General features: G+C 42.4%; 1 protein-coding gene across 2 annotated transcripts in view; it reads left to right on the top strand.

The window, feature by feature from the left end:
* Nucleotides 1-1,953: 1,953 nt before the first annotated feature.
* Nucleotides 1,954-25,629, top strand: part of NECTIN3 (nectin cell adhesion molecule 3) — a 66,438-nt gene continuing 42,762 nt past the window's right edge. Inside the window, exon 1 of one of the 2 annotated variants that reach the window (XM_083819342.1) lies at nt 1,954-2,343. In XM_083819342.1, the coding sequence (XP_083675468.1) occupies nt 2,178-2,343 (166 nt within the window). In that variant the 5' untranslated portion in view covers nt 1,954-2,177. The remainder of the gene's footprint in view (nt 2,344-25,629) is intronic. The other variant, XM_083819343.1, reaches the window with a different exon arrangement.

Below are 25,629 nucleotides of genomic sequence, written 5' to 3'. Positions count from 1 at the left end.
CTACATACGCTTCCTCAATATTATGTGGGATTCATTGTTTGGAGCATCATACCTTCAGGAGTGTTGTAAGCATCGGAGAGCCAAATTTAGCCTTGATACCATGAAGTCAAATTTCCTCTTCTATCACATAGTCTCCAGGATGCCTGCCTGCAACAGCGCTGAACTTGGCACTAGAAGTTGTTACCTACAGACTGGGCACAGCTTTAAATATGACAAACCGCATTTGCTTCCTTAGCCCGGGTGAATAGGTGCACATATTTTGGTGCCAGACCTTCAAAACATTTCATTTTAATGCAATTAATGCCTTTTGTTATTTGGGAATGAGAAGAACTGAAAATAATATAGCATATGACAATTTGATTATAGTTGTCACAAATAGGATTTTAAGGGTTGCACTCTCAATTACGCTATGGCCCCATTACATTTCCTGTCCAGCTAACGACTGCCTTGAACTTGGTGTAAACGTAATTATGAGATTTAATTTGCTTCAACTCTTAAGTAGAAGGGGGATTTATCTATATAGGACTTGTCTATATGGGGAAATGGAATAATTACACACAATTAATACATCTGCCTGGAATGTTACAACAGCAAAGCCATATTAAAACATTCTCTTACCGCTACGCTCATCAATTTTCCCATTTTAAAGGCTCTAAGAATAAATAAATTTGGACTCTCATGATTAATTCAGTCTTACATTTATCCAGATTTATTGGCATGGTGGGATATATGGATTTCCATGGAATCAAAATGGCAAAAATTGCACCACAGAGTAAAGGGTCAGGCTTTGAGAGTATCAACAGAGTGGGAAGACCATGCCACTGCATAGCCCTTTATCCTCTGAACAATCTGTCCCCAAAAGTTGTTTATGCAGTTTGGGACAAGATCCTATGCACCACCTGAGCAACACTGAATCCCCATCCCAGAGCAAACTGGGAAGGGAAGAGTTTTGTATCATCTGAGGGTTAGATTTATGGAATGGAAGAGATTTGACAAAACTTTTAGAGTCCTCTCAGTTATGTTTGATGGCCCTCCAAAATGGCGACAAATGTAAAACACCCATCATGGCTAAGTTTGCCCGTAGGAACTCTTTGCCTGAATTTGGTTTAGTTCCACAGCTAAAAACTAATGAAGGCAGCTAATTGGAAAACATTTGGAGTAGCTGAAGACTGGATGAACAGTGCGAGCCTCTGATAAGCTTAGCCGTGCACGGCTGGGAGAGAGCTGCTTTTGGTGCCCAGCATGGAGGGAAGTTAGTGAGCATTGCACTGCCGTGTGGAGAACGTGGGCTGATCGGGGAACCCCTAGCCCGCGGGTATCCCAGCACGGCATCACAACCATGACACCAACATACCTATATACATGGTATATTCATGGTGGTATATGGTATATTGGTGGTGTATACATGGTATATTCATGGTATATGGTATATTGGTGGTATATTCATGGTATGTTCATGGCACATGGTACAATGGTGTTATATACATGGTACATACATGGTATATTGGTGGTATGTGGTATATTCGTGGTATGTTCATGGTATATCCATGCTATATTGAGTATTTTTCAGTCACTCTTCTAAGCACAGAACACCCGAGATGGAAACGCGTTCCCTGCGGCCCGCGGAGCCCCAGCCCCTGCTCTGGGCCCCTCAGGGGGTCCCGGCCTCCCCTGGGGCGGGAGGGGTCGGGGAGGGGGGGGGGGGCGCGGCGCCCCCGGCCCGGGCCGGGCGGGCGGGGCTGGGGAGAGTGGGCGGGGCGGCGCGTACCAACAGCCCCACACTGGGGGGGGGGAGGATGCCGCGGCGCCCCCCCCCTCCCGCTCCCCCTCAGCTTCACTCTCCGCGTTGCCACGGGGAACCCCCCGTTGGGTTTGGATCTACCCGGAGCGGGGACGGGGGGCGAGACGATTTGCCCGAGGGGGGGGGAGGCGCGGGGAGGGAGGGGTACGGCGGGGGCGGGGACTGAGGGGCGCGGCGCACGCCTCCCTCCCTCTCCCCCCCCCCCCCAGCGGGTGGTGCGGCCCGCTCGGCGGAGGGCGGGGAGTCGGGCGCGGCGCCTCCCTGCTCGCTGCTAAACGCGGCCGGAGCCGGGAGCGGGGCGGTGGCGGCGGGACGGAGCCGGAGCCGGGCAGCGAGCCGGGCACGGAGCGTAGTGCCTGGGAGCCGAGCCCGGAGCATGGCCGGGGCCGCGGCCGCTGCTGCTGCTGCTCCCGCAGCCCGCGGGGAACTTTTCCCCGCGGCCGGTGCCTCCTGGCGGCGGCGGTGGCGGCGCTTGGGCTCCGCGGCGCCCGGCGGGCCGGGGCTGGGGCTGCTGGGGCTGCTGGTGTCCCGCCTGTGCTGCGGTAAGGCCGGGGGGAGCGGCGGGGAAACTTCGCGGGAAGGGGGGAGAGGAGAGAGGGGGCGCGGCGCGGCGCTCGCAGCCGTTGGGCTGCGGTGCGGACCGTTAGTGCCGTTAGTACCGTTAGCGGGGGGGGGGGGCGCGGGCCGGGGAAGTTGGGCTGGGGCTGCGGGAATGTCCCGGGCCTGCCCGGGGCTTCCCTCGCCTCCTTCCGCCCCTTCTGGGGGCGTGCTGGCAGCCCCCGTCCCGCCGCCGCGTGCCGGGTGTGAGGGAGCGCCGAGCCCTTCCTGCTCCTCGCGGGGCCGCGGCTCGGGGGCTCCGGGGGTGGGCAGGCTGCGGGGGGCGGCGGTAGGGGAGCGGGGAAGCGCTCCCGCACGGAGCGAGCCGCTCGCTGCGAGGCTGCGCTCCCGCATGTGATAGTCTCCCCCCTCTGGCAACGATGCGGCTCTCAGGAAGATGGTTACTGCCCGCTGGAGCCGCGCGACGTGCGCCTGCCGAAACGGAGCCGCCTCGGGACGGCCGGCGTGCCCCCTGCCCCTGCGGGGGGCGGCTGCGCTGGTGGCGTTCCGATGGTTTTTAGCGGTTTGTCAGCCGCTAAGCTGAGCCGCTGGTAACGTAACTGAAACAAGGTCGGTTGCCTTACTGCGCGTTCTCTGCGGCTCCTTGGCTGAGCGCTGCAGGAAGTGTTGAAGACCTAGTTTCGTCCCCTCGTAAATTCATCCGGCAGTTAGTTTCCACGCATAAGGCTTTGGAGCTCTTAGGCAATAACAAACACTTATTAGGCAGGGTTTGGCTGTATTTGTTATGAATCCTTCACTATTAAGGAGGTGCTACAGTTGAAAACAAGGTCTGAAGACTTAGTTTACGTAGGGTTGGCAGACTTACTGTGGTAGCACGCTTCTCACTCAGGATCAAACAAAGGGTTCAGATTGCTTCTCTTTTGAGGTGAATAAGTTGTAGTTCAAGACTTGACATAGCCTTGCTAAGCTATTTTTACATCTAAATATAAAGATAATAGTAACAACGAAGTTCAGAGCATCCGTGTGCTGTGTCATGTGGTGGCTTTCTATTTCGGTCTTGATGAGTGTAAATCAGTTGTCAGTCTTCCCAGATTGCTTTTGGCGTATGTGAACTTGACCGATAACACTTGAGAACATCTGCCAGAAGTTTTGAAGTGTGATCTAAGCACAAAATGGGGAAATCTTAAAGTACAAATGACTCCTGGACTGTGAGGTCAGGAGCAGGGGAAAAGAATTTTTGGTCAGTATCTTAGTGCTCAGTTAACTCTCTTCCTGCTTTCCTGCTCCTGAAATTTCCCACAGTTGTTTTCCTTATCTCTGGAACTGTCAAAGATAAGTGGGGGGGGGGAACACATGTATATATACAATGGCTGTAGCTTTTAATAATGCTAGTGTCATCTCACATAAATAAGTTCTGAGCGTGATTAGATGTTGACAGTACATAAGACTGCTGATTACTTTTCATCACCGTTTTTCCTGCTGGCTGGTCAGTGCTGATAATGCTAGCAAAAAGAAGAATTGAAAACAGCGCCACCAGAAAACCCTAGCAGAAAACCTTCAATATAAAATCAAACCTTTACTCAATCATTTTTGACTGACAGCTAGAAATGATGATTTATTTGATCTGTAATTCCTCAGAGAAATATTACCCCAAAAAAGCTGAAGTGGGAAGGAAGAGAAAACATATGTGAAATCTGAAGTAACAGCAACCTCTGGATTTTTTTGAATCAAGACAGAGCTACGTTAATAAATACTGCTTTTTTCAGTAAAACGGGGCTATCAAGTTCAGATTATGTGTACAATTAATTCTACCAGTTACTTCTCCATCAAACACCATTCGATGCAATGAAGTATGTACTAAGCTTATACAATCAAAATTAGCGTAGTTTTGAAGTAAGGGAAACATATGACATGCGTAGCAAGCATTACCCTAACTCTTGATCCATGAAATAGTGTATGTATTGTCAAGTAATTTTCAGCTATGCTGAGTAGGTGGACTTGTGAGCTACGGAATAATGAATTGGTCATAATTTCAGTACACAATTAGTTTTCATAATGATGTTGTTTTTGGAGTGTAAGCATGAATTAAAGAGAAACCAGGCAGAATTTTAAGGTGACTAGAAAGGAACAATGTACACGGTGTTTTTCAGTGACTTTGTTGAGGGGAACTCATATTTTGCAACTTGAGTTGTTGGTTATGCTTAGCTTCTTTATAAAACAAGGAAAAAAAGAAGCATTTGTGGGACATACCCTTTTAAATTCAGAGGGGTAGAAACAGTCTACTAAAACAACCTGCGGTACAGAACACCACAGTGTAGTGGAGCTGGAAGGACAGCTACATGGGTTGGGTTATAAAGGTGTGAAAACTATACAAATACAGGTATGCAGTGTACCATATACAGAAGTGATACTGTGAATAAAGCTAAGGAAATTCCTGTGTAACTATTGACCAGAACAGTCTAGTTGACTGGGAATTTTATTATGACTTTCAGGCTAAGTCATGACAAAAGTATGAGGTCAAACAAACAAGATTACTACGTGGGGGAAGAGGAAGTACAGCCGGGCACTGAAAAGACAATACAAGCCTTTTGTGTACAGGGAGGAAAAAGGACAGTGATAATGGCTTAGGAATTCCTGTCTGAATATGCGTTTTCAGAAGATGGTAGGGAGAGAAATGCACTTAGAAAAGGCTTTAGGAGACCCAATAAGATGATAGTAAGAGGAGGAGTAGAAGGGATTTCGGTACTTGAGGAGAGTGAAATACTGGTACGTTATGTGGCTGGTACAGCAGTGTGTGCAGCATCTGTGTGGGGAAACAGAGCAACTGCACTGGAAGACGTAACAGTAACCTCTGACAGATGAAGAGTTAAACATGGATTGTTTGTTAATCAGCAAAAAATGAAACCAGAGGCTTGTCCAGCTCATACTTCAATTTAACTCAAAATAATAAATAGTCTACAGTTTTGGAACAGTTCTTCGTTCTGTTTCGTTGCGGTAGGTCTGTTGTGTTTAAGATCACTGTTAAACTGTGGTGCTCATGTAAAATAAATACAGGCTAACTACAATGTTAGCATCTACATTTAATAAAATATATTGTATAGGCTTGTTCTTGACTGCTATTTAAATATTAGACAAGACTTTTTTTTAACATGCAATGTAACATGTAAATAAAAATAGTGGCTGAGTTGTTCTAGCTGATGGAAGTGGTTATAAAACTTTCATGGAGAGGGTGAAAGCAGGTGGTAGGTTTTATATTCATCAGTGTTAATTGGCATCCTTAGGTTTCATTCATACTAAACTTCATGATTGCTGTAACATTTTGGCTTCTGTTGTGCAAGAACACCTGTATACGTATGGAAATGAAATATAATGTTACCTTGAGGTGCTGAGATCTGAATACTTCAGGTATTATAAAAAATTGTGATGACTTGTTAGCCACTTACGCTATGTAAAGATGGAGCTGTTTCTTGATCTAAACAATGTGTTCCTCTCTTTATTGCTGTCTTAAATAACATAGCCTTATGTCATGGAATGTGAATGTTTTATCTTGAGCAAAAGAGGACTCAGGCAGGATTTATTTCTTGTAAGACTGCAGTGCCATGTGTCTCTTTCAGATATATGATCGGTGTAGATTTTTCTTTTTCCACCCCCTTTATGTAGTATGGCTCCCAGGATGATACTGGAAAGCAGGAGTGTTCTACAGCAGGAGAAGCAAAAGTGTGCTGTCTCTGCAGAGCATCTAAATCAGCTGATTACCTCTTAGATGCTGGTAGTCGAAGCTTTCAAGGTATGCAACATCACGGATGTAAATGCATCTGCTGGGAAAAGGAGCCGGGGATACGCTGTATCAGCCAGCCATGTGTGGGACTGATGAGGAACATTTCTAGGGCCTGTTGAAAAGCTCAGTTAGGAGCCCTACAATCTCAAGTTTAAGTCCCAGTGCTTTGAAACAAAGTCAGTAGTGAATGAAAGGAGGGCAGTATACCTGCTGTACAAACTGGTGCGGATTAATCTCGCTGATTGCCAACAGCCTGCTGTCCCATTTTAGACTGTGTTGTTGCTGTGGAAGTAGCCCTCACCTCTGTCTTGGGACTGAGGGCAACCTTGGGTTTCTCCTGTGTGCAGACCTGGTTTGGACCACAATCCATGGCTACTGACCGACTAGGCAAGTTGGCAGTGAAGTGAGGGAGCTCATGTCAGTTGCATTGCGTGCAGGTGTTGTAGTCCTGGTACATTACTCCTCAAAGATGAGCTGTGTGGTAACCCATCGCTTTATCTTAACTCTGTATTTGTTATGTGACATCTTGTTTACAGCTTTGAATGGCCATATTGTGTGGAATCAGGGCTGCTTGTATGCTTTCTTCTGATGACCGTTAAACTTCGTAGCATACAGATACTAATTCAGAAGGTCTTGTGAGGAGTTTTGTTAGGAACTTTTCAAAGGATACTCACTGGCCAGATTTTCCTAAATACACTTGAAAAATAGCTGTAGATGCAATTACTTAACTACTGTTACTTATTTCATTATGTCATGTGTTTTGTTTTTCTTGCTTGAGGGGGAAGAGGGGTTGTTTTATTTTTAGGATTAGCTTATCTAAACATGTATTTTTTTTTCAAGGTGCTAATTTGGAGGACAGTGGCGTTCAGTGCTTCAGAGACCATAACCATTGGAAGTGAAATAATATATATTTTTATTGAGAGAATGCATTCCATGCCTAATCCAATAATTCATCATCGATCAAACTTTAACAATCCATTTACTGCTTAACAGTCATGCTCTTGACTCCTTCTTAGAAAGCAGAAAAGTTGTGTAGGAAAGAGTACCAGTAAGTCTGGGAAGAAATCCCAGAAATAGTTAAAAAGGAGAAGGTGGGAAAAGCTGAACATAGGTAAAATGGAAGGGAATAGTTAAAGTATTTAAAAAGCAAAATAAGCAGTAAAAGATAACGGGGAAAGTGATTGTTTGCAGTCTACAAATGAAGGAGAGATGAAAAAGCTCTTGGTTAAGAGCTCGTCTTGCTCCCTGGATGTGTGTGGGGGGCAATACAAGTGTGAAAGAGCTGGTTAAAATGTGGTATAGATAAGTGCAAGTAAGACTCCAGAGGGGACTCATGGCCAGTATTCACCTTGACTTTGGGAAAGCAAGGCCAGGGGTTGCTATATAACTTAATACTCAGTCTTGTGTTAAAGAGCTTCGAGGCATGGCACAATAAATTCCAAGTCATAGTTTAAAAACAAAACTTTCTTGTGCTATCAAACAGATGAGTACTTCAAGTTATTGTTCTCCATCTAATTCCTTTCAGCTAATTAACTTTTAGACTTGGGACTGTTTCAAATGTCAACTGATAAATAAGTCTCTGTCAATGAATTACTAGCAGAACAAAAATATCGGAAAGAATAAAGTACTTCTGAAGAGCCGAAACCTGGGTTTCTGTCTTCTGTCCTTCTACCTGTGTCTTCCTGAGTGTGGGAAACTGATCTGATCAAGTTGTACATCTGCAAGATAGCAAAAAGGTCACTATGAGTTCAGGTGACTTCAGGTATGAGTTCAGGTAATAAGCTTCCAGACTCACCTCTTCAATCACTTCTGTGTTCTTGTGGGTTTTTTTCTTGAGTTTTCTCATTTACAGTATGGAAGTAAAAGCAATTTTAATATTGCAATACATAAAATTAAATAGCATGACTTCGCCTTGGCCACATGAAACCCAGTCAAGTCTAGTTTGTCTAGAGCTGAGTGGAGTATTAGAATTACTTGCAGCAGTAGATGGTTCTTGCTGTTTATTGTTGTTCTTCCTGTATCAGATTATCTTTTAAGATACAGGAGATCATCATTTCCCTCTTTTCAATGAGTCTGTTACTGAAAATGACAGTTTTTAAGCTTGTCCTCAGTATCTTCCTGTGGTTAGTTTGAACTGACAGGGTATTTTCCTTAAGTGACTGTTCTAAATGCCTAGCATGTTAGCAGTATCAATCACTGTAATGTAGTAGCAAGTGCAGAATTTAAAGTTATCCCAGTTGCAATCTCTGGCCAAGAAAGGTACTGAAAGGTAAATAAAGGCTAGTCAAATAGGTTTCCATGTTGGATGTGCATAAAGATGAGTGGAGGCAATGAGCTGAACTAGCTTGATGAACTTCTTGCTTTCTGACCTGTTGTCTTCCTTACTCTTGAGTCAGAGGATTACAAACTAGAGTTTGGCTTAATTTCTTAATCTAGTTCTATGTGGGCTGTCTTTGTCTACTTCTGTTGCTGCTTTAATTGTAATACAATGTTGCGTGTGATTAAGCTGGAAAATAATTATTGCTGAGACGAGCATGCTTCTGAACATCCTATTGGATGAATGGCTGCTGGAGGTAGAACTGGGAAAAACCGAGGTTATTTTTCAAAGTAACCGGCTTTGCTTGATTTCTCTTCAGTGTACTTGATTTGGTGGAACAGTACTTGCCTTAATCAAGTATAAGGTAAATAGCATCAAAAGCAAGAAACTTCTTCATGCTAACGGATGAACTGACTTTTGACTTACGTTAATCTGTTTCTTTTTTTTCAGTTACTTAAATGAGACTTCCTCATATGACCCTTTGATTTCTCCTACTTTCCTATTGGCCTTTGCAACAATAACAATATGATTTATCAACTCTGCTAAAAATGATTACTAGAGGTCAGTGAAGCCAGGAAAGACCTGGGAAGCTTAATTCTGTGTCTGAATGTGCTTCTCATGGTTGATGTTTGTACTATAAAAACCGACCAAACAGCCCTTCTCCAGTGGTGCCACTTCTGTGCTTTAAACACTTCAGTGCACTTGTGACTTCCTAAGGTAGACTTTCTTAAAACAGGAGCAATATTGTTATGACTTCATTAAGGTGCTGTAGCATTTATCTCTATAGCTAAAGAAAACAAACATGGGAATTGGATAGTTGTAAACATACCATTAATCACTTCCTACAAGATTGGAGCACATACTGTTGCAATGTGTTGTTGGTAGCTGAGGTAGCATAAAACAGCCTGCTTCTGGTAGCTAGGAAGTGCTATATACCAAATTGTTCAGGATATCCTGTACAGGAAGGAGCATACTAAGTTTAGGTGGCATTCTGCATAGCTGCATTTTGGTATTTGATGGTATTGGAGATAGCTCAAGCTTCTGGACATGGCTTATGTGTCTAAGACAACTTCAGTTCAATGGCCGTAAAACAGGCTTTTGACTGTAGTGAAGTGTCTTGATTATTGAAGTTGACGTGTCAGTGGTTTCGCATAAACATCTAATAGTGTACATTACCTCCTGACAAATGTGAGTGTACTCAGGTGTAGAAGAAATTTTATGTAAGCTTCATATAAGATCATATAAGAATACTACTGAGAGTATTCTCTTTTAAAGAGGTGAAAACTGTGGGACTCTATGGAAATATTAACAAAAGTTCTCTTGGTTGATAAATTTTGAGAGCTAGTCTGGTGCTGTTTCCTGAGACTTGGGAGGCACAGTTCAGGTGTGTTAAACTGATGTGGCTGCAAATATGTAAGTAATGTAGAGTGAGAAAAGTGAGTTGTGTTGTCTCCACAACTTGAGGCTGATCTGAAAAGAGATCCTGAATTGATTTCTGTGAATTTATAGGATGTGGAATTCATAGGATGTGGCTATGGGCAAAGGAACAACAGTGTTACTTAGTATGACAGTAGTAAGGCTTCAGCAATCTTTCAACAAGATTCCTGAAAATGTCCTTGTAGCCAAACTGATGAGATGTGGTTTAAGTAAGTGGACTAAAGTGAGTGGGGGGAAAAAGAAAGCTTTGTGCGCAGCTGGCCTCAGGAGGTTTGGATCAGCTGTCCAAAGTCCAGCTGGAGGCTTGTTACTGGTAGGTTTCCGCAGGGATCTGTATTGGGACGGTCTGTCTTCACACCAATCATTCATGCAAATCAGTAATGAACTGCCATTAAGCTTGTGGATGGTATTGTATTGGGAGGGGTAGTGGATATTTGGGAGGCTAGGGCTAATTGAGTCAGAGGTCTGCAGGCTTAAACATCATGAAATTCAACAAAGGCAAATGTCAGATCTTACTTGGGCAGAATGACCCCATGCAGCAGCAGGGATGTGGTGTGAACTGGAGAAAACAAAAACTTTTACAGGAGAGAAGCTAAGGGTCCTTGTGGGTCAGCAGCACACCTTTATGGGGTAAAAGGTGAAGGCATGGCCACACAGTTCTGGGGAATCCAGGTTCCTGGTTACAGTGACTTAAAGGGTAAGAGAAAACGAAGACTGGATCTCCTTAGAGGTTCCCAGAGAAAGGGGAAGAGGAACAGACACAAGCTACATCAAGGGAAATTCCAGTAACATGTTAAGAATGCTTCTTCCTACAAGGCAAATGGAGCACTGAAACATGTTGTAGAGTTCCTGTCCTTGAAGATATTCAGAACTAGATGATGGTAGGACCCTGAGCAACATGATCTGACTCCAGAGTTGGTCCTGCTTTAGGTTGGGGATTGGATTGGATACCCTACGGAAGTTCCTTCCAGTCAAAATGAGCCTCATCTTTTGTGCATGGGTAGGCAAGAGCTAGCGTAGCTAGTAGTTGCTAGCTGTGGAAGAAATGTAGAACTACTTAGATGTTTCAAGCTTAAACAGAAGTGAAGGTTGTCCTATAAAGTGGTTTGTCTTGTAGATTAAGAATGATTAAAAGCTTGCTTGAAAATTGGTTCTTGTTGTTAACCCCTACAATAAGTAATAACTTAAGAAGAATTTCTGTTAGTTCAGTATGTAGCCAGTGAGACCAGTCTCTTACAGCACACAGCTGAGAGTAGTGCTGGTAGTGTGACAAATATGGAAAGTGGATTTTGGCAGTAAAAATAGCAGCTATTATAAAGCTTTCTTGTGCATGGCTATCAGTAACAGACTTACTGTCCTGATGCAGACCCTTGACAAAAAAGGGTTAACTTGCTGAAATGATTTGCAATGCTGCCCTCCACTGCAGTGTCAGCAATGCAGGGAGCAGCACACATCCCTGTAACTCTGTAATGTAACTTAAAATTCATCAGATCTTGCAATGGACAGCTGAGATTTAGTCATCGTATTTCATGATTTGCTGCTGACAAAATGTGGTCACTCTGTATTGCATGGTATGGCTGCAGTTGTTAATTATTGACAGATAGCATTCCAATTGTACATGTAAATGGAAATGCGAAGCTAGTGCTTAGCCGCCTTCCTGGACTTGTGACTTAGTAATCTGCACTACAGATAGCAACAACATAACTGAGGCTTACAGCAGGAGAAGTCCCTGGAATAGGTGTTACATGCCTAATGTCTGAGGAAGGACAAGACCCTGTATAGAAAGGGAAGGACTGGAGGAGTAGCCTCCTGCTTGAGGGAATCGGAGCTTTCCTGGGGATTGCGAGTTTCATCCCTTCATTTAGAAAAACATTGCACACTAGTGTTCCTCAGAAGTTTTTTAGCAGTTCTGTAATCTGTGTGGGAGGTATACTTGTGGGGACAGGGAATGCTGAATGCTTAAAGCTGTTGCTGTATGCTTACAAGGACACAGTTTCTTCCTTAAAATCAGTTTAATAGAAAAAAAAATGCTTGGGTGCTTATCTTAAACTCAGATTTCTTGTCTGTAGAAACCTTTCTGCTAGTTTATGCTTAAGCTTTCTGTAAGGACTGTGCACTCCATCAACACCAAATGCTGCCGACGGTCTCCGGGTGTCCCATGTTACCATCTTCATTAGTACAGGCTAGGCCTGTCAGCGTAGTGGGACCTCGACTGACCTTCACAGAAACGTCAACTGAAAGGTGTTGTGACAGCTTTTCTCATGTTTAAGGAAGCTTATTAACTTGCTAGCTGGGGTTTGTACTGATGGAGTTGTAACTGAAACTGTGGTCTTAGCAGTTCTAATCATCAGATGGAAGACATGAAAACTGCTTAGTGGTTTCATTGTGTGTTTGCACTTTGTTCTGTGCATCTTAATAGTCTCCTGTTGTGTGCAAAAGACCTAGTGTCATTGGAAAGAAAAGGGAGGTAATAGTTACCAGAGAGTTTACTCTGGGTCTTTGAGGCACCCCATCTGCTGACCTGATGTAAAGTCTTCAGAGGTTTCCCCTTTGGATCCAGGTTGTAGTGGAGAGAGAAACTTATCTTTAAGTGGCTACTCTTTGCAGATATCATTGTAGCCACCAAGGATGGTAACCCTAAGCATTTTTAAGAGTGACTAAAGAACTCTGAGGGCAAGGGTGAAGGATGCAAGTGCAGAGACCACAAACTAGTTGCCTTTCTGAATGAAGGAAAAAGACTTGGGTTGAATGCATCTAGCAGGTCAACACCTGGCTGCATGGCTGGTGTTGTAGATCGGGCTTTGACTTCTCCGACCACTGTTTTCCATGAGGAACGAGGACTGCTGAGGCAGAGATTAGGTCTATCTGGGAGATTAAGGTGGAAGTTTCTTTTCCAACGGATTTGTTAATTTCTGAGCAGGGCTTCAAGTATGTTAGAATACTCCCACACTTCTCTGTAAGACGAAGTGAAAACATGAGGAATGATGAACAAGTGTCTAAAGGGGACATGATGGGAGATGCTTTTTGACTCCTGTTGTCAAGGCAGCACAAATGGGAATCCTATGTGCAAGTGCATCCAGCATGGCAAACAAACAGGCTGAATTGCACATCTGTGCTGAAAGAGTAGTGTGGTGTCACACAAACCATCCAGGAGGTGCTTGGGATATACTCAAGTCAGTTTGTTGTTGGAGGCGAACATGGACTGACTACGCAAGATTGTGTACTTAGATATATGAAGAACTGGCTGTAACAGTCAATGGCAGCCTTGACTTCCATGATTTTGAGATTTAAGCTTGAAATCCTGGGAGGACTAAACAGCCTTGATAGTCATAATCCTGGACTGTGGGAGAGATGACTTCACTTTATTCAGAAATGTGCCTGTCATGCTCTCGTGGGGAAACAGCTCTAGTGAGCAAATGATCTGAGGACAGCTGACTGTCTTCAAGGGGAAAAAAGCTGCAAACTACAAGAAATGGCTGCTGTGATGTGATGGAAATCCATGCTGATAGTCTGTCAGACCTGTTGGAAGAAAGGAGAACTCACGGCTGAGGCTCAGCAAAACAAGCCAAGTCCACGGAAGGTTGAAGCAGAAGGAACATGGAGGCAGTACCTGAGAGCACAGGTGCAGAACAAGGAGAGCTCAAGCTTGGTGTAGCTGGAATGAATAAAGGGTGCTAAAGGCTGACAGGAAGGGCTGCTATGACTATACTCGCAACAAAAGAAAAATTAAAGGGTATGTGTTCCTGCTGGTCGGTGGGGTTGGGGACTTAGTGAGGAAGGATATGGGGGGGAAAAAGCAAGATTTACAATATGTCTTGTTTCGGTTTTCACTGGTGAGTCCTGCCCTCTGGTCTCCTAGTTCCTTGAGTCTACTAGTGGAGTTGTTGACATGTAGCATTACCCACTGTAGAGAAAGATAATATTCAAGAGTACTTAAGTCATTGCATGTATTTGAGACCATGGACCAAAAAGTCTGCTGCTGAGTGAGCTGGTTTACGTCACTGTTTGCTGTTGCCTTTGAAAACTCTTCGTGAGTTGAGGAGGTTCCTGGTAAGTGGAAAAAACAATATCACATCCATCTTGAGGTAAGGAAGACTGAAAACTACAGTCTGATCAGTCTTGTCTCAGTCCCTGGAAAGACTGTAGACCAAATCCTCCTCCAGGCCTTTTTAGGCACATGATGGCCAAGAAGGTGGTTGGGAGTGGCTTGAAGGGTGGTATTCAGTTAAGCCGTGTCCAGCTGGTGGCTTAATTGGTATTGGGGCAAATGTAATTTCCTGTCTTTGAAGACAGGATAGTGTTTACTGCAGGTTTGCAGAAGATGCCAACCCAGGGTACCATTTACAGGAGAAGGTAGGAGTGCTACTTTGGACCTCAGTGTGCTGGAGAAATGGGCTGGCTGCAACCTCACAGAGCTCAGCAATGGCAAGTGCCAAGTCCCACATCTGGACTGGAAAAAATATGCAATAGCATGGGCTGTGGTCCAGTGCTCTCAAAGGTAGCCTGGCAGGCACAGATGTGGGGTCCCGGGGAACAATAAATACAGCATGCGTAAGCAGTCTGCCCCCACGGCAAAGCAAGACAACCACATCCTGGGCTGTTGAGCGTGACTGCAAGTCAAGGGAAGTGATTCTTTGCCTCTGGCACTGGAGCACAGTGCTTAGTTCAGGACTTGTGAGTACAGTGAAGGTGCTGAGGTACCAGAGTGAGCCCTGTGGCAGGCCACGGTGCTCGCCGGCTGGAGCAAGAGTGTAGGAGAGACTGACAGAGTTGGGCTTGTTCAGCATGGAGGAGGGGAGGGAGCCCTTCTGCCTGCAGCTGCCTGAGGGGAATGTGTCAAGAAGACTGAGCCAGGCACCTCAGAGGTGCAGCACAAGAAATATGAGATATATGTAAGCTGGAGTGTGGGAAATTCCAGGTCAATGTAAGGAGGGAAAAATGCCTCTTTGAGGGAAATGAGACACTGGAGAGGGTTCCCAAATTGGCTGAGGACTGCAATACGGTTATGAGGACTGCAATACGGTATGGCAATATGCAAAACTTAATTGGATGAGGCTCCATGCAGGAGGATATAACCAGACCTACTTTGAGCAGGACTAGGTGGCTTCCTGCGGTCCTTTGTACCTACATGATATCATTATTCTCTTATATCAATATTACAGCTTATTTGACTTTGCCAGTGAAATATGTATTATGAAGAAACCTGTACCTAGGAATTCTGTTGTGTCTGTGGTAACTGGTAGGTATCTTGTCTGGAAATGAAGACTACAACTCATCTCTGTCAGAGGTGATTTGTTGAAGACCCTCGAGATGCCATGGACTTGGTGCATGCATTTCCTCTAGGAGATGATACCGATAAGTAGTGCTTCCTGGGACCTGGACATTCTGCATGCCTTGGTTCTGACAGATTAAGTCTGCAACAGGTGAAGAACATGTTGGTGCAATTTATACTTGGGAATAGACACTAGTTTCTCTATTTATCTAGCAAGATGGGCGTTGCAGTTACCATTGCAATTACTATGGCAGTGTGTTAGTTATAACTGTGTAGCAGGATAGTGTCATCTTAGCTTACAGTCAAAGGCAGCGAATAGCAATGATAAAACCTTAGTGATGACTGTGTATTTCATTTTGGGTTCTGATTGCAGTTGCCTTGTATTTCTGTGTAGGTAATGGCAAGTTTATTATATGGTAGTGCTGAGACAACAGCCATGTAACTTGGAAGGGAGGTTGTTTGTCAGATTTAAGTGTAAGCGTGTGTCCTGGAATAACATCCCCCATTTTAGCAAGTTCGTGGCTAGGCGGAGTAGGTTACACTGCAAAGTCATTGATAACTTCCTGATTTTGCAATGAAGGAGGAGTGATGGGCTATAACTCTTCAGACATGTGTGATACTTATTGCTACAGCCCCTTTCCTCTTCCCATAAAAAAAAAGTTGGCAGGTATTGTAATAACATTAAATATCTTCTAAGGAGGAGAGAGGTTTGACCTCTCAAAGGAAGTGTGGGGAGGGTATTTACCTGACCAAACCTTCAGTTAGTAGTTACTGTGGTCTTGCTAAACCTTGTTCTGGGGAGAATTCATGTGGTGAAAGCTACAGTTCTGGGTGGTGCTGGTGGAGAGCAGAATCTTGTGTTTAGTGTTTTTTCTGGAGTAAGAAACCTTGTTCAACATGCTATCGGCAACAACAAGTTCCATATGAATAAAGGTAGCTTGCAGTTCCATGTGAATAAAGGTAGCTTGCGGTTACATGTGAATAAAGGTAGATTACCTTACAAAACAGTGGTTGATTATTAAAACAATCTGACTAGTGTAGATAAATGTTTGTATATGAGGCCTTCTTTGTGGAGGAGAGGACTAACTTAGATATCTTATGTCTTCTGAACTATGTGTACTTAGAGACCAAATCTTGAGTACATAATGGTCCGTTCCTTTTTCAAGGAACCGACCTATTAAAAGAGTACATGGGGCAAGTCAAGTTTTGCAGTTGGGGAGGGGGGAACTTAGCATGCTATGTGCTTATATATAAATAGGTTGTCTGTCCATACTTCAGATACCGTGTTCAGCTCTGCTCCCTTGATTTTAAAACCAAACTGAAACAACAACAACAAAAAAAACTTGGGTTGAGTAAATCAGAGGAGGGCGACAAGGATCAATGGTATGGAAGTAGGCTTGTATATGTGGCCTGCAAAGAATTCTCAGTTGAGGAAAAGAGTTGATTTGTTAGGAGGAGGGAGAGGAGAGGAAGGGGTATGGTGGCATCAATGTAATCATGAGCTATGTCTAAAATGTGTGCACACAATGTGTAGACTCTTAGAGTGCAAAAAGTAGGGGCTCCTCAAATGAAGCTAAAACGGGTGGAGGTGCAAGCACAGATGTTTTTAGAACTGATGGCAAGACTGTTGGTACTTGTTGCCAGAGGATGCTGTGGTTGCAGAAAGCTTGTGATGCCAATGGGAGATGGGCCAGTACTGAAAAAACAGTGGTGAGTTAAACTGACAGGTCAGGTTAGGGTTGGGCCACCTGAAAGTATTAGGAGTAAATGATTGTCCTGAGTCTTTTCTCTTGCTGTTTCCTATGCTTCCACAGTAATCTGCTCTTGTTAATCGTTTCCCTTGTGGGAGCACAAATGCAGTTTCCCTATTATGACAAATTAAGCTATTAGGTTGCCATGTCATGGGGAGTGGAGGGAAAATATCTCAGTATGGAACTGCCTTCTTCATCAAAGGTCCTTCGTGTTTGCAGCATCTTATTCAACAATTTTTGAAAGGTGAGGCTACAGAGATGGTCTTGGTGATTTACTGCTTAACATTTACAGGCATACTCAGTAGTAGAAGGGTTCTTGGTTGTACTTGGTAGTATATGTAAATCAGGACCTTTACTGGGGTGTCATATCTGAGAACAAAGATGACTTCTTCCAGTCTTTCCTTGTGGACCATATTTAAAGCCTTTGAGCATGCTTTTTCTTTCAAACCTAGATTCCCTAGGTGGCTAGTATGTGAAGTACAGTATTGCAGTTGGACAACTCCAGATGCAACCTTACTGATGTTGGCTTAGAACCAAGCTTCTCTCTTTGCTGGTGTATTCTAGACTGCGACCTTGAATTGTTGAAATATAATCAACATCTACTTAAACTTCTTGTGACTTTGAGAACCTTCTTTGTTCTCTAACCAGTTTGGTAGCATCCTATATCTGGTACTGGTTCATACTGACTACTGTTCTAATTTGGTCCCATTAGAACTTGAAGTTTTCTCTTGTTTTTCAGGCTGACTGGGAAAGACTTATGTATAACTTCTTTTTCTGTCTCTAATGCAGTTAGCAGCTCAACAAAGATGCAGAACAGAAGCACAGCGCTCCTTTTGACCTCCTGCTGTATCTGTTAGCTAGCTATTTTTGTTAAGTATTTAAACTGGATGCCACATAGGAGGACTAGCCTTTTCTTCCAGCTCGGTGTGTCAGGACTATTTACTCACGTTGTGTTTCAAAAGACTTTGAAGAACATTTGGAACTTTTAAACAAACCTTCCCTTCAGAAGGTTTGAGTGGTAACTTGAGCAACTGCCTGTTGATCTCCCTTGCTTTTCTTTAAGTATATCAATACCTATTCATTTGATATTTGGGGATAAATACATTTAAAGAGGAATAGGAAGCATTTTGTGCTTCTGGGTGGAAGTGGTATAGGTATCTGTAGCTATCTTGTATGCTACTACTAGTGTTGGATGGAGTAGGACTGAAGATACGTTCTCCTCTAGTCCTGCTTCTAAGCCTGACCCAATTCCTGGAAAAAGAGCACCTTATTGTCTTGCTTGCTCTTCTTTAAAGGGGATGGGATTGAGAGGTTTGTTTAAACTGAGGATTGGAATGTTTGCAGAACAACTTCCAGCTGCCTTATAGATCACTTCACTCATTAGTTCAACATGTCTTGTAAACATATGAATGCTTAGTATTGGGGTAAACACAAGTATTTTAATTTGCAGTGTGTTAACATGTGTAGAAGATTATAATTCAAGAGCATGTAAAACACAGTGATGCTAACATGGTTTAAGTTGAAATTCCAGAGGAAGTTTTTAAGTTGCTAAGGCTTTGTCAACATTCTCTCTGAGTAGTTGGATTTAAAGCTTTAACCTTATAAAACTGGCTTTCTGAGACTGTCCTTGACAACTCAATTTGAATCATGAGCCTAACCTTTTTTAAAAAAATTTTTCCTCTTGTCTTAGATTGCATTTGATTTTCTACTGCCTGTTGCTAAAGGTCTTTGGAGCATGGTAAGAAGCAGAGTATGTCCTGTCTTTGCTGTATGTGGAGGTAGTGTTAGCTTGTGCTTCGGCTCTAGTTACATGTGGAGAAAACAGGATTGTGAAATAAGCATAAGGGCTCAGACATACGGACCTTGGAAGTTTTAGTGCAGGAGTTGGGATCAAGCTATGTTAATGCTGAACTGAGTTGAATATATATTTTTACTTAGTGTTGCACTGGAGTAAAAGAGCACTTGCTAATACTTTTTCTTGCTTCCCATGAGCAAAGTTTGCATTTAATGGACAGAAGGGTTACATTTGCTTTTGTAAATGTAATTGCTGTTTCTCTTTTGGAATTAAGACTGGAGCTTAGTTTTGGTCTGGTTACAGATGGAACAAGTGAACGTTCAGAAGTTAATAGCTATATTTCAAAGAGAGGAAAGTTTGTGAGCAGCCACAGTGGGGCTAATATATCAGTGCTGTGGGAGAAATCTAGGAACATGTCATTACAGAATTGTTTTTGTAACGTTCCTGGTTTTCTTCTGGAATCTGGTCGAGTTGACCTCTTGATTCAAAGGGTTGGGTCCTTGGAACACTAGTAAAATTTGAGGGGGGGAGGAGATTAAAAAAAAAAAGACTGATAGCTAGCTAATATCATACAAGGAGAGGCTAAGAGGGCTGGCCCTGTTTAGCTTAGAGAACAGAAGACTGAAAAGACATCTAATGGATGTGTATAAATATCTGAAGGGATGGTACCAAGATGATGGGGCCAGACTTTTTCAGTGGTGCGCAGTGATAAGAGGCAAGGGGCACAAACAGCCACACAGGAAGTTCCAGATTAATATGAGAAAACACTTCTTTACTGTGAAGGTGATGGAGCACTGGAACAGGTGGCCTGGAGAGGCTGTGGAGTCTCCTTCTCTGGAGATGTTCCTCAGCTGCCTGGATGTGAGGCTGTACAATGTGTTACAGGTGACCCTGCTTGGTCAGGGAGATGGGCTAGATGATCTCCAGAGGTCTCTTCCCACCTCAACCACTCTGTGATTCTGTTACTCTGTAAAGCAGAATAAGGCCAACAGGATTTCTCTTGCTTTAGCCAAAGACTGTTCAATTGTTATTCCTAATTTTCAAGACTGTCTTCCGATAGACTTTTCCATGCCTGTGATACTGTTGCAATAAAAACTGAACAAGGTTTTAAGAATTGCTCTTCAAAGATAGAAGTGTTATACTTAGTTTCCTTGCCTTCTTTCCTTTATTTAAAAAAAAAAGGAAATACTTTACCTAAAAGGGAAAGTTGAGCTGAGTTAGTAAACCTAAAGGTTATAGAAGGTAACATCTGTTTCTGTTTCTCATTACCTACCTCCCCCCAAAAATTTGATTTACAAACTAGAATTCTGCTTGAGCTGGGGATTGTGACCAGGCAGGTGATCGTGAAGGAGGAATATGCTATAATACTTGCTCTCTGATTTAAGAGCAGTTTTCTCCCAAGGACTTGGCTAACAATTCCAATTGGAAGCTGATGTTGAAGCATTTTGAGCTACGTGAGTCTGTTCTGTTCCTTGGTTGTGATCTTTTCTTGACACAGTAATTTGATTGTGCTCTCTGCTGAAGACGCACACTGACTGCTTCCTAGTAATTTAAGAATATATTTTTATAAAGCCTCAAGTGGTGGTTTGAGGGCTGCTTTCTGTTGTGTCCTTAAGTGATTTTATTCTCTAGCTAAACAAATCTGAAAATGCTACCAGACTGGGTGGCTGTGCTATTGCTGTCTCTATTGCATTACCACTTGTAACTGACTAACAGGGGAGAACCCACCTCAGAAGGATAATTCAGGAAGAAATCAAGTGATTATTTTGTAGGGTGAGCTCTCAAAGGCACCTGATAAGTACTGATGCAGGAGGAAGAAGGGCTAGAAGAATGATACTTATCTTTCTGATGCCAGCTGAAATTAAACTGAGGTAATGATGTTTAGCCTGACCTTAAAACTCTTCTGTGGGAAGTTGTGCTGACATAGCAACTTGCTGCCACCAAAATGGGATGTTCTGGTTCTGCCCCGCTCTTGATTGGAACTCTTCTCCTTAGCTGCTCCATGTGTTAGCACTGAAGCAGGATACACCCAGAAGCTGAGTAACTTGCTGATGTGGGAGAAGACTTGGTTTTTTTCTGCTTTTGTGCTGTTTGGCTCTATTGTCTTGTGGAAACACTTGACAGCTAGTGCAAAATAAGTGGGTAGGAAGTGGCCATGTGGTCCCTCTTCCTTACTAGTTAGTGGTGGACTGTTAAGTAGGCACAGTTCTATAATGGATAACGAAAATGGATTGCTATTGTAATTAGACATGTATGACCATTCCCTATAGAAAGATTTCTAAATCTTCTGTTTATTGCAGTGAATAACCAAGTTGGTCATATGGAGACTAAACTCTTGTTTTCATAGCATGAGTGCTTTGCTGCAATAAGGTCACTGTTTTCGTCACCCTATCTCTTTTCACCTAATGAGAATTTTGATTAAGAATTACCAGTGAACCGCTTCTGTTATCATGGCAACATTTGATAGTCCCGTGTTTTTTTTTTTAAAAAAAGATAGCAAGTTTTAGGGATTTTTCTCTTATTTCATCTTTAAAGTGCTTTTTGACGAGTGAAATGACAATGCTAAGTGCCTTGCTGTTTTAAATCAGATTCTTGGAACAGTCTAAAACTGGGGAGTTAGTGAACCCAATGTAAATGTTATTTTAAAAAGAAAATGTTGATTGTTTAAACCAAGGTGAAACTTTAGTCTTTACCTCAAAATAAACAAATGCAACTAGCTTGGACTGACAGGCATTTGCAATACTGGGCCTCGAAATCTGGTGTCAATTTAAACTGTGGTAATGCGAAAGATGATTGGAAGGATGAAGAGAGATACAGTTCATTCGAAGAAAGAGATGTGTCAACTCACAGGGCCAAAAAACATGTTCCCCTGGAAGGTATTTCAATGGAGGTATTGGAACAAGCTGCTTATGCTTTCCATCCCTGCATCCACAAAGGAGTCGAGTCCATAGCTCTAACTGTGATGCTATTTTATCTTGAGACATCTTGGAGTAAGTGCAGAGCCAAGAGTACTAAATGACTGCATTTTATAAGTTCTCTATGCTGGTAAAATTGGAAATAGAGAGGGACTGTACCAATTTGAGAAACTGTTGGTGTCTACATGCAACTAACATAGTTGTCTATGAAACAGGCTCAGAGGTGTAGTAGCTGACTGCTATAGGCAAGGAGTTCTAAAACATCTGTCCAAACTGAATGATATAGTTAGGTTCAAAGCTTTAAAAAGAATAGGATTGGGTGCGACTTCGCAATGTGTTAACTCAGTAATTATTGTAGTTCACCAGTAGAAGATGCCTGGTAGTGTCAACTACCTTCAGACAACTTCTAAGTGAGCAAGCAGAAAAGATGGATCTGCAACAGCTTTGTTAAATATAAATGAAAATATATGAAAAGTTCTTGATGGTGTTTTGATCTGAGAGTTTACAAGTAAATTTACTCACTTAAGTGAATACTGTTTATTTCACAGAAGTTGAAAGTGATGGTAAACAAGGATTCCAATATTGTATGCAAAGAAGGTCTCCTATTTCAAGAGGAGGATAGTTGAGCTTTATTAAAACAATGTATCCAAAGTGGATATCTTCCATCAATTAAGGAGATGAATAACGTGGTCGTAAAGTGTCTTGTGCATTATAAACTTTTAAAAGCAGATTTTGAAGTAGATTTATGACTTAGTTATTACTCCGCTATAGTCTTCAAGCAAAACAAGCTCTTGAATGGAAATATTTGTGTCCAAGGAAATAGTCTTCATGACTCCAGGTTCCTTTAATAGAGAGCTCTGAGTATCAGCTTAGTAATCAACTTCATAGTTTGAACAGTTAGTTCAGCAACCATAAGTAGTTAAATAATGGCAACTAGCTGAAGGTTAAAACCAGAGAGAGTTCTGCAAGTGGGAGATGTGTTTTTCACTTGACTGTAGGAGGGACAGAGTAGTAGGCACATACCTGTGAAGGTTACAGGATGGAGCTAAGAGCTATCCAAGTGGTTTTCTAAAAAGTCTTCTCTGGGTGTAGAAGGAACTGAAACAGAGCAGATGAGTCAATTCTGATAAGCTTTGCTAAGTCGTGGCTTACATTGCCTGTAACACTTTAAACATGAGGATCTTTCAGATGGCTTCAATAAACTGTTTTCATTATGTGTGCTTTGTTTTAATTCCTTCTGGAAACATTTAAGGGGAACAGTAAGAGCCCCTGAGAGCTTGAATTGTTCTCTTTGGCAATAATGTGTGTAAAACTGTCCTCCTTGAAATGAATTAGAATTGAGGAACAGGTGACTTCAATGGGAGTCAGAAGTGTGCAGAAATCCTTGAGGCAGTAACAAGCCTGAGCTCTTGTAGTTAACACAAGTTGCGTGTTAGTAGGCAATAGAACCTCATCAACTAAAAGCTCATGACTTTACTACCTTTGGTTAATCAAACTGTAAGTAGTAGTTTCATTTAGTATGTATGTCCAGATAAGTAGTGCTCAACATACAAAAAGCCTTGTATCAGAACATGAACTTCTAAGAGATCTTTCAGAGTACAGCTTAAATTTTATTTCAACAAAACATAAACATTTTTACAACAAATTTAATTTCTGGCAGTATTCAGGCTAATGCCCTGAATGGTACTAGGATAAAGGTGGCATTACAATCAGAACTTAATGCAAAAGCAAGAAATGTATTTGGAGGTGGTTTTGGTTTCTAACACCAAACTGAAATAGAACCCAACTGCAGGAGCTGCAGAACAAAGAGCTTCAGAAAAGGCTCCTGTAGACTACTTCGGCTGTGTTGTGAAAATAATATGAGCTTTTTTGTTTGGGGGTGGGGAGGAAGTAGTGGGAAGGAGAGTACTGTTGGCAGGAGAGTGTAGACCTGCCATCAGTCATAAAAACACTGGCAAGTGGAGGTGAGGTGGACCAGAACTTTTAAGTTACTGAATAACAAGGAGAGAATCTATGGTTTTTAATTTTTTTACCCATTACTACTTGTCTTTCAGTGCTAAGCATTAAATTTGTGTCCACAGTATCATAAATGGATCATAACTGCTTTATGGAACAAAGTAGGAAATGAAGAAAGGTGTTTGATGTATGGACTTGCAGTTAAGTCATCCACAGTCACTGCCTTTGGAAGAGTTGTGCATGATATAACTTAATGTTTCCAAACATCAGTGCCTTCTAAAAGCTACTGTAAGAATTTAAATCTTGGCAATTAAATGAATAGAAGTGTACCATTGTTTGATGAAACTATCAGTGGTTGAAGTACAGAATTGCCTGTATGTAACATCCTCCTCCCCATGAAGTAACTCAAGTCTTGCTTTCCCGTGTGAGTTATTTAGTTTGGAGCAACAGATTTCACACAGTCATAGCTTGTCTGTCTTGCTCTGCTCTGACCTAGCACTTGAAGCCTAACAAGATTATTAAATACTTTTTCATGTTGTAACAGTTTTCCAGTAAGAGAGGTTCAAGACATTCAGTGCAACTATATGGTTGGTTCGTGCAGTAGTAGTTACTAGATATGTTCCTAAAATCATGCAAAATTGAGTCTTAAGTTGCTGGTTTGTAATGAATGAAACCTTGTGTTATAAGGGAAGAAAGCCTGTTGGCCTACTCAGTATTCTCAGTTGTGAAAACATGGAGTGTGGCAAAAATGATTTTGTGTTGATATTTGATTGTAAGATGCGTGGTTGCAGTTGAAGTGAGAATGAGCATTTGCAGTGATAGTAGAATACTGTGGTGTTTGCTAGTATACATGGAAATAGGCAGAAAAGACTTGGTGTTAGATGACCCTTGAGCCTTGTGTTAAGGAGAATCTGGAAAAAGAAAATCTCAGGTGTCTCGTGAAATCTCTCTCAGTGGAAACACAGAAAATGACCAGACAGGTGCGAGCAAGCTGTTTGAAATTGCTCTTGCTTTTATTGACTAAATGACTTTCAGAGGTCCCATCAAGCCTAAATTATTCTTTATAGAATAACAATGCTCAGCAACAACTAAAAGAACTATCAACTTTGTTTTTATCCTAAATCCAAAATATAGCACCATATCAGCCACTCTGAAGAACATTATCCCAGCCCAAACCAGGACAACTTGTCTTCCATGATTGCCTGGTACTGGTATTTTGATCTTCTAAAGTTCTGTCTAGTATATTCTTTTTGTGTGCTTGTTTTGGGTTGCTTTGGGAGATGAATTATGGCTTAAGCCTCATGCTGATGCTGAAAAATTTGTAATGAATACAAAGAATGAGTGAGTAACCTTTCAATAAGGTTAATAGCCCCTGTATAATGGAAGCTGTATCTGCAGCAAGCGGTTTACATTTTTGGAAGAGCTACTAGTGTGAGAAAGCTGTTTTGTGGACTGACTGAATCCTGAAATTTTCTGGTTGCTACTCAAAGGTTGTTTCGAAGGATACTGAAGGATAGTAGTGCTTCCGAAGTGATATTGGTCATGTAGTTGACAGACTTCTATACGCTGTTTGACAAAATGAAGCTTCACAAATTCCCCAAATTTTATAGCTGTGTAGATAGAACAACCATTTCTGAGTTTGAGATTGAAAGGTGAGGTGCACAGGAAACTCCTGAGTGGTGAGGAGAAAATACTGAACTGATGAGAGTCAGGAAAGAATAGTTGATATTTACAGGAGTTTGTAGCTTTTGTTTTTAATGTGCCTGGATAAGAATCTGTATACTTACGTGTAAGGTGTACAAGCATTTGGAACTGCAATTTTTTCTCATTTTGTGCGACAGTATAGAAAAGTAGGGCAGGTGTTTGCTCCTACTCTTGGCGTAAGTTAGTGGTTGCAGTTGACAAGTGATTTCTTAGACATTGCTGCTTTTACTTGTTCTAGGTGCTGGCAGCTTCTTCAGGAGCTTTTTTCCCCGTGTTTTTGCTTTTCTAAATACTAAAAGTGCAGCTACTAGTTTTACCTAACTTTTCACAAGCCTTGCTATATAC

Source organism: Anser anser (assembly GCF_964211835.1).
Source record: "Anser anser genome assembly, chromosome: 1".
NCBI classification, from domain to species: Eukaryota; Metazoa; Chordata; class Aves; order Anseriformes; family Anatidae; genus Anser; species Anser anser.
The sequence above is the reverse complement of the archived record's forward strand: the minus strand, read 5'-3'. Positions and strand labels throughout refer to the sequence as shown.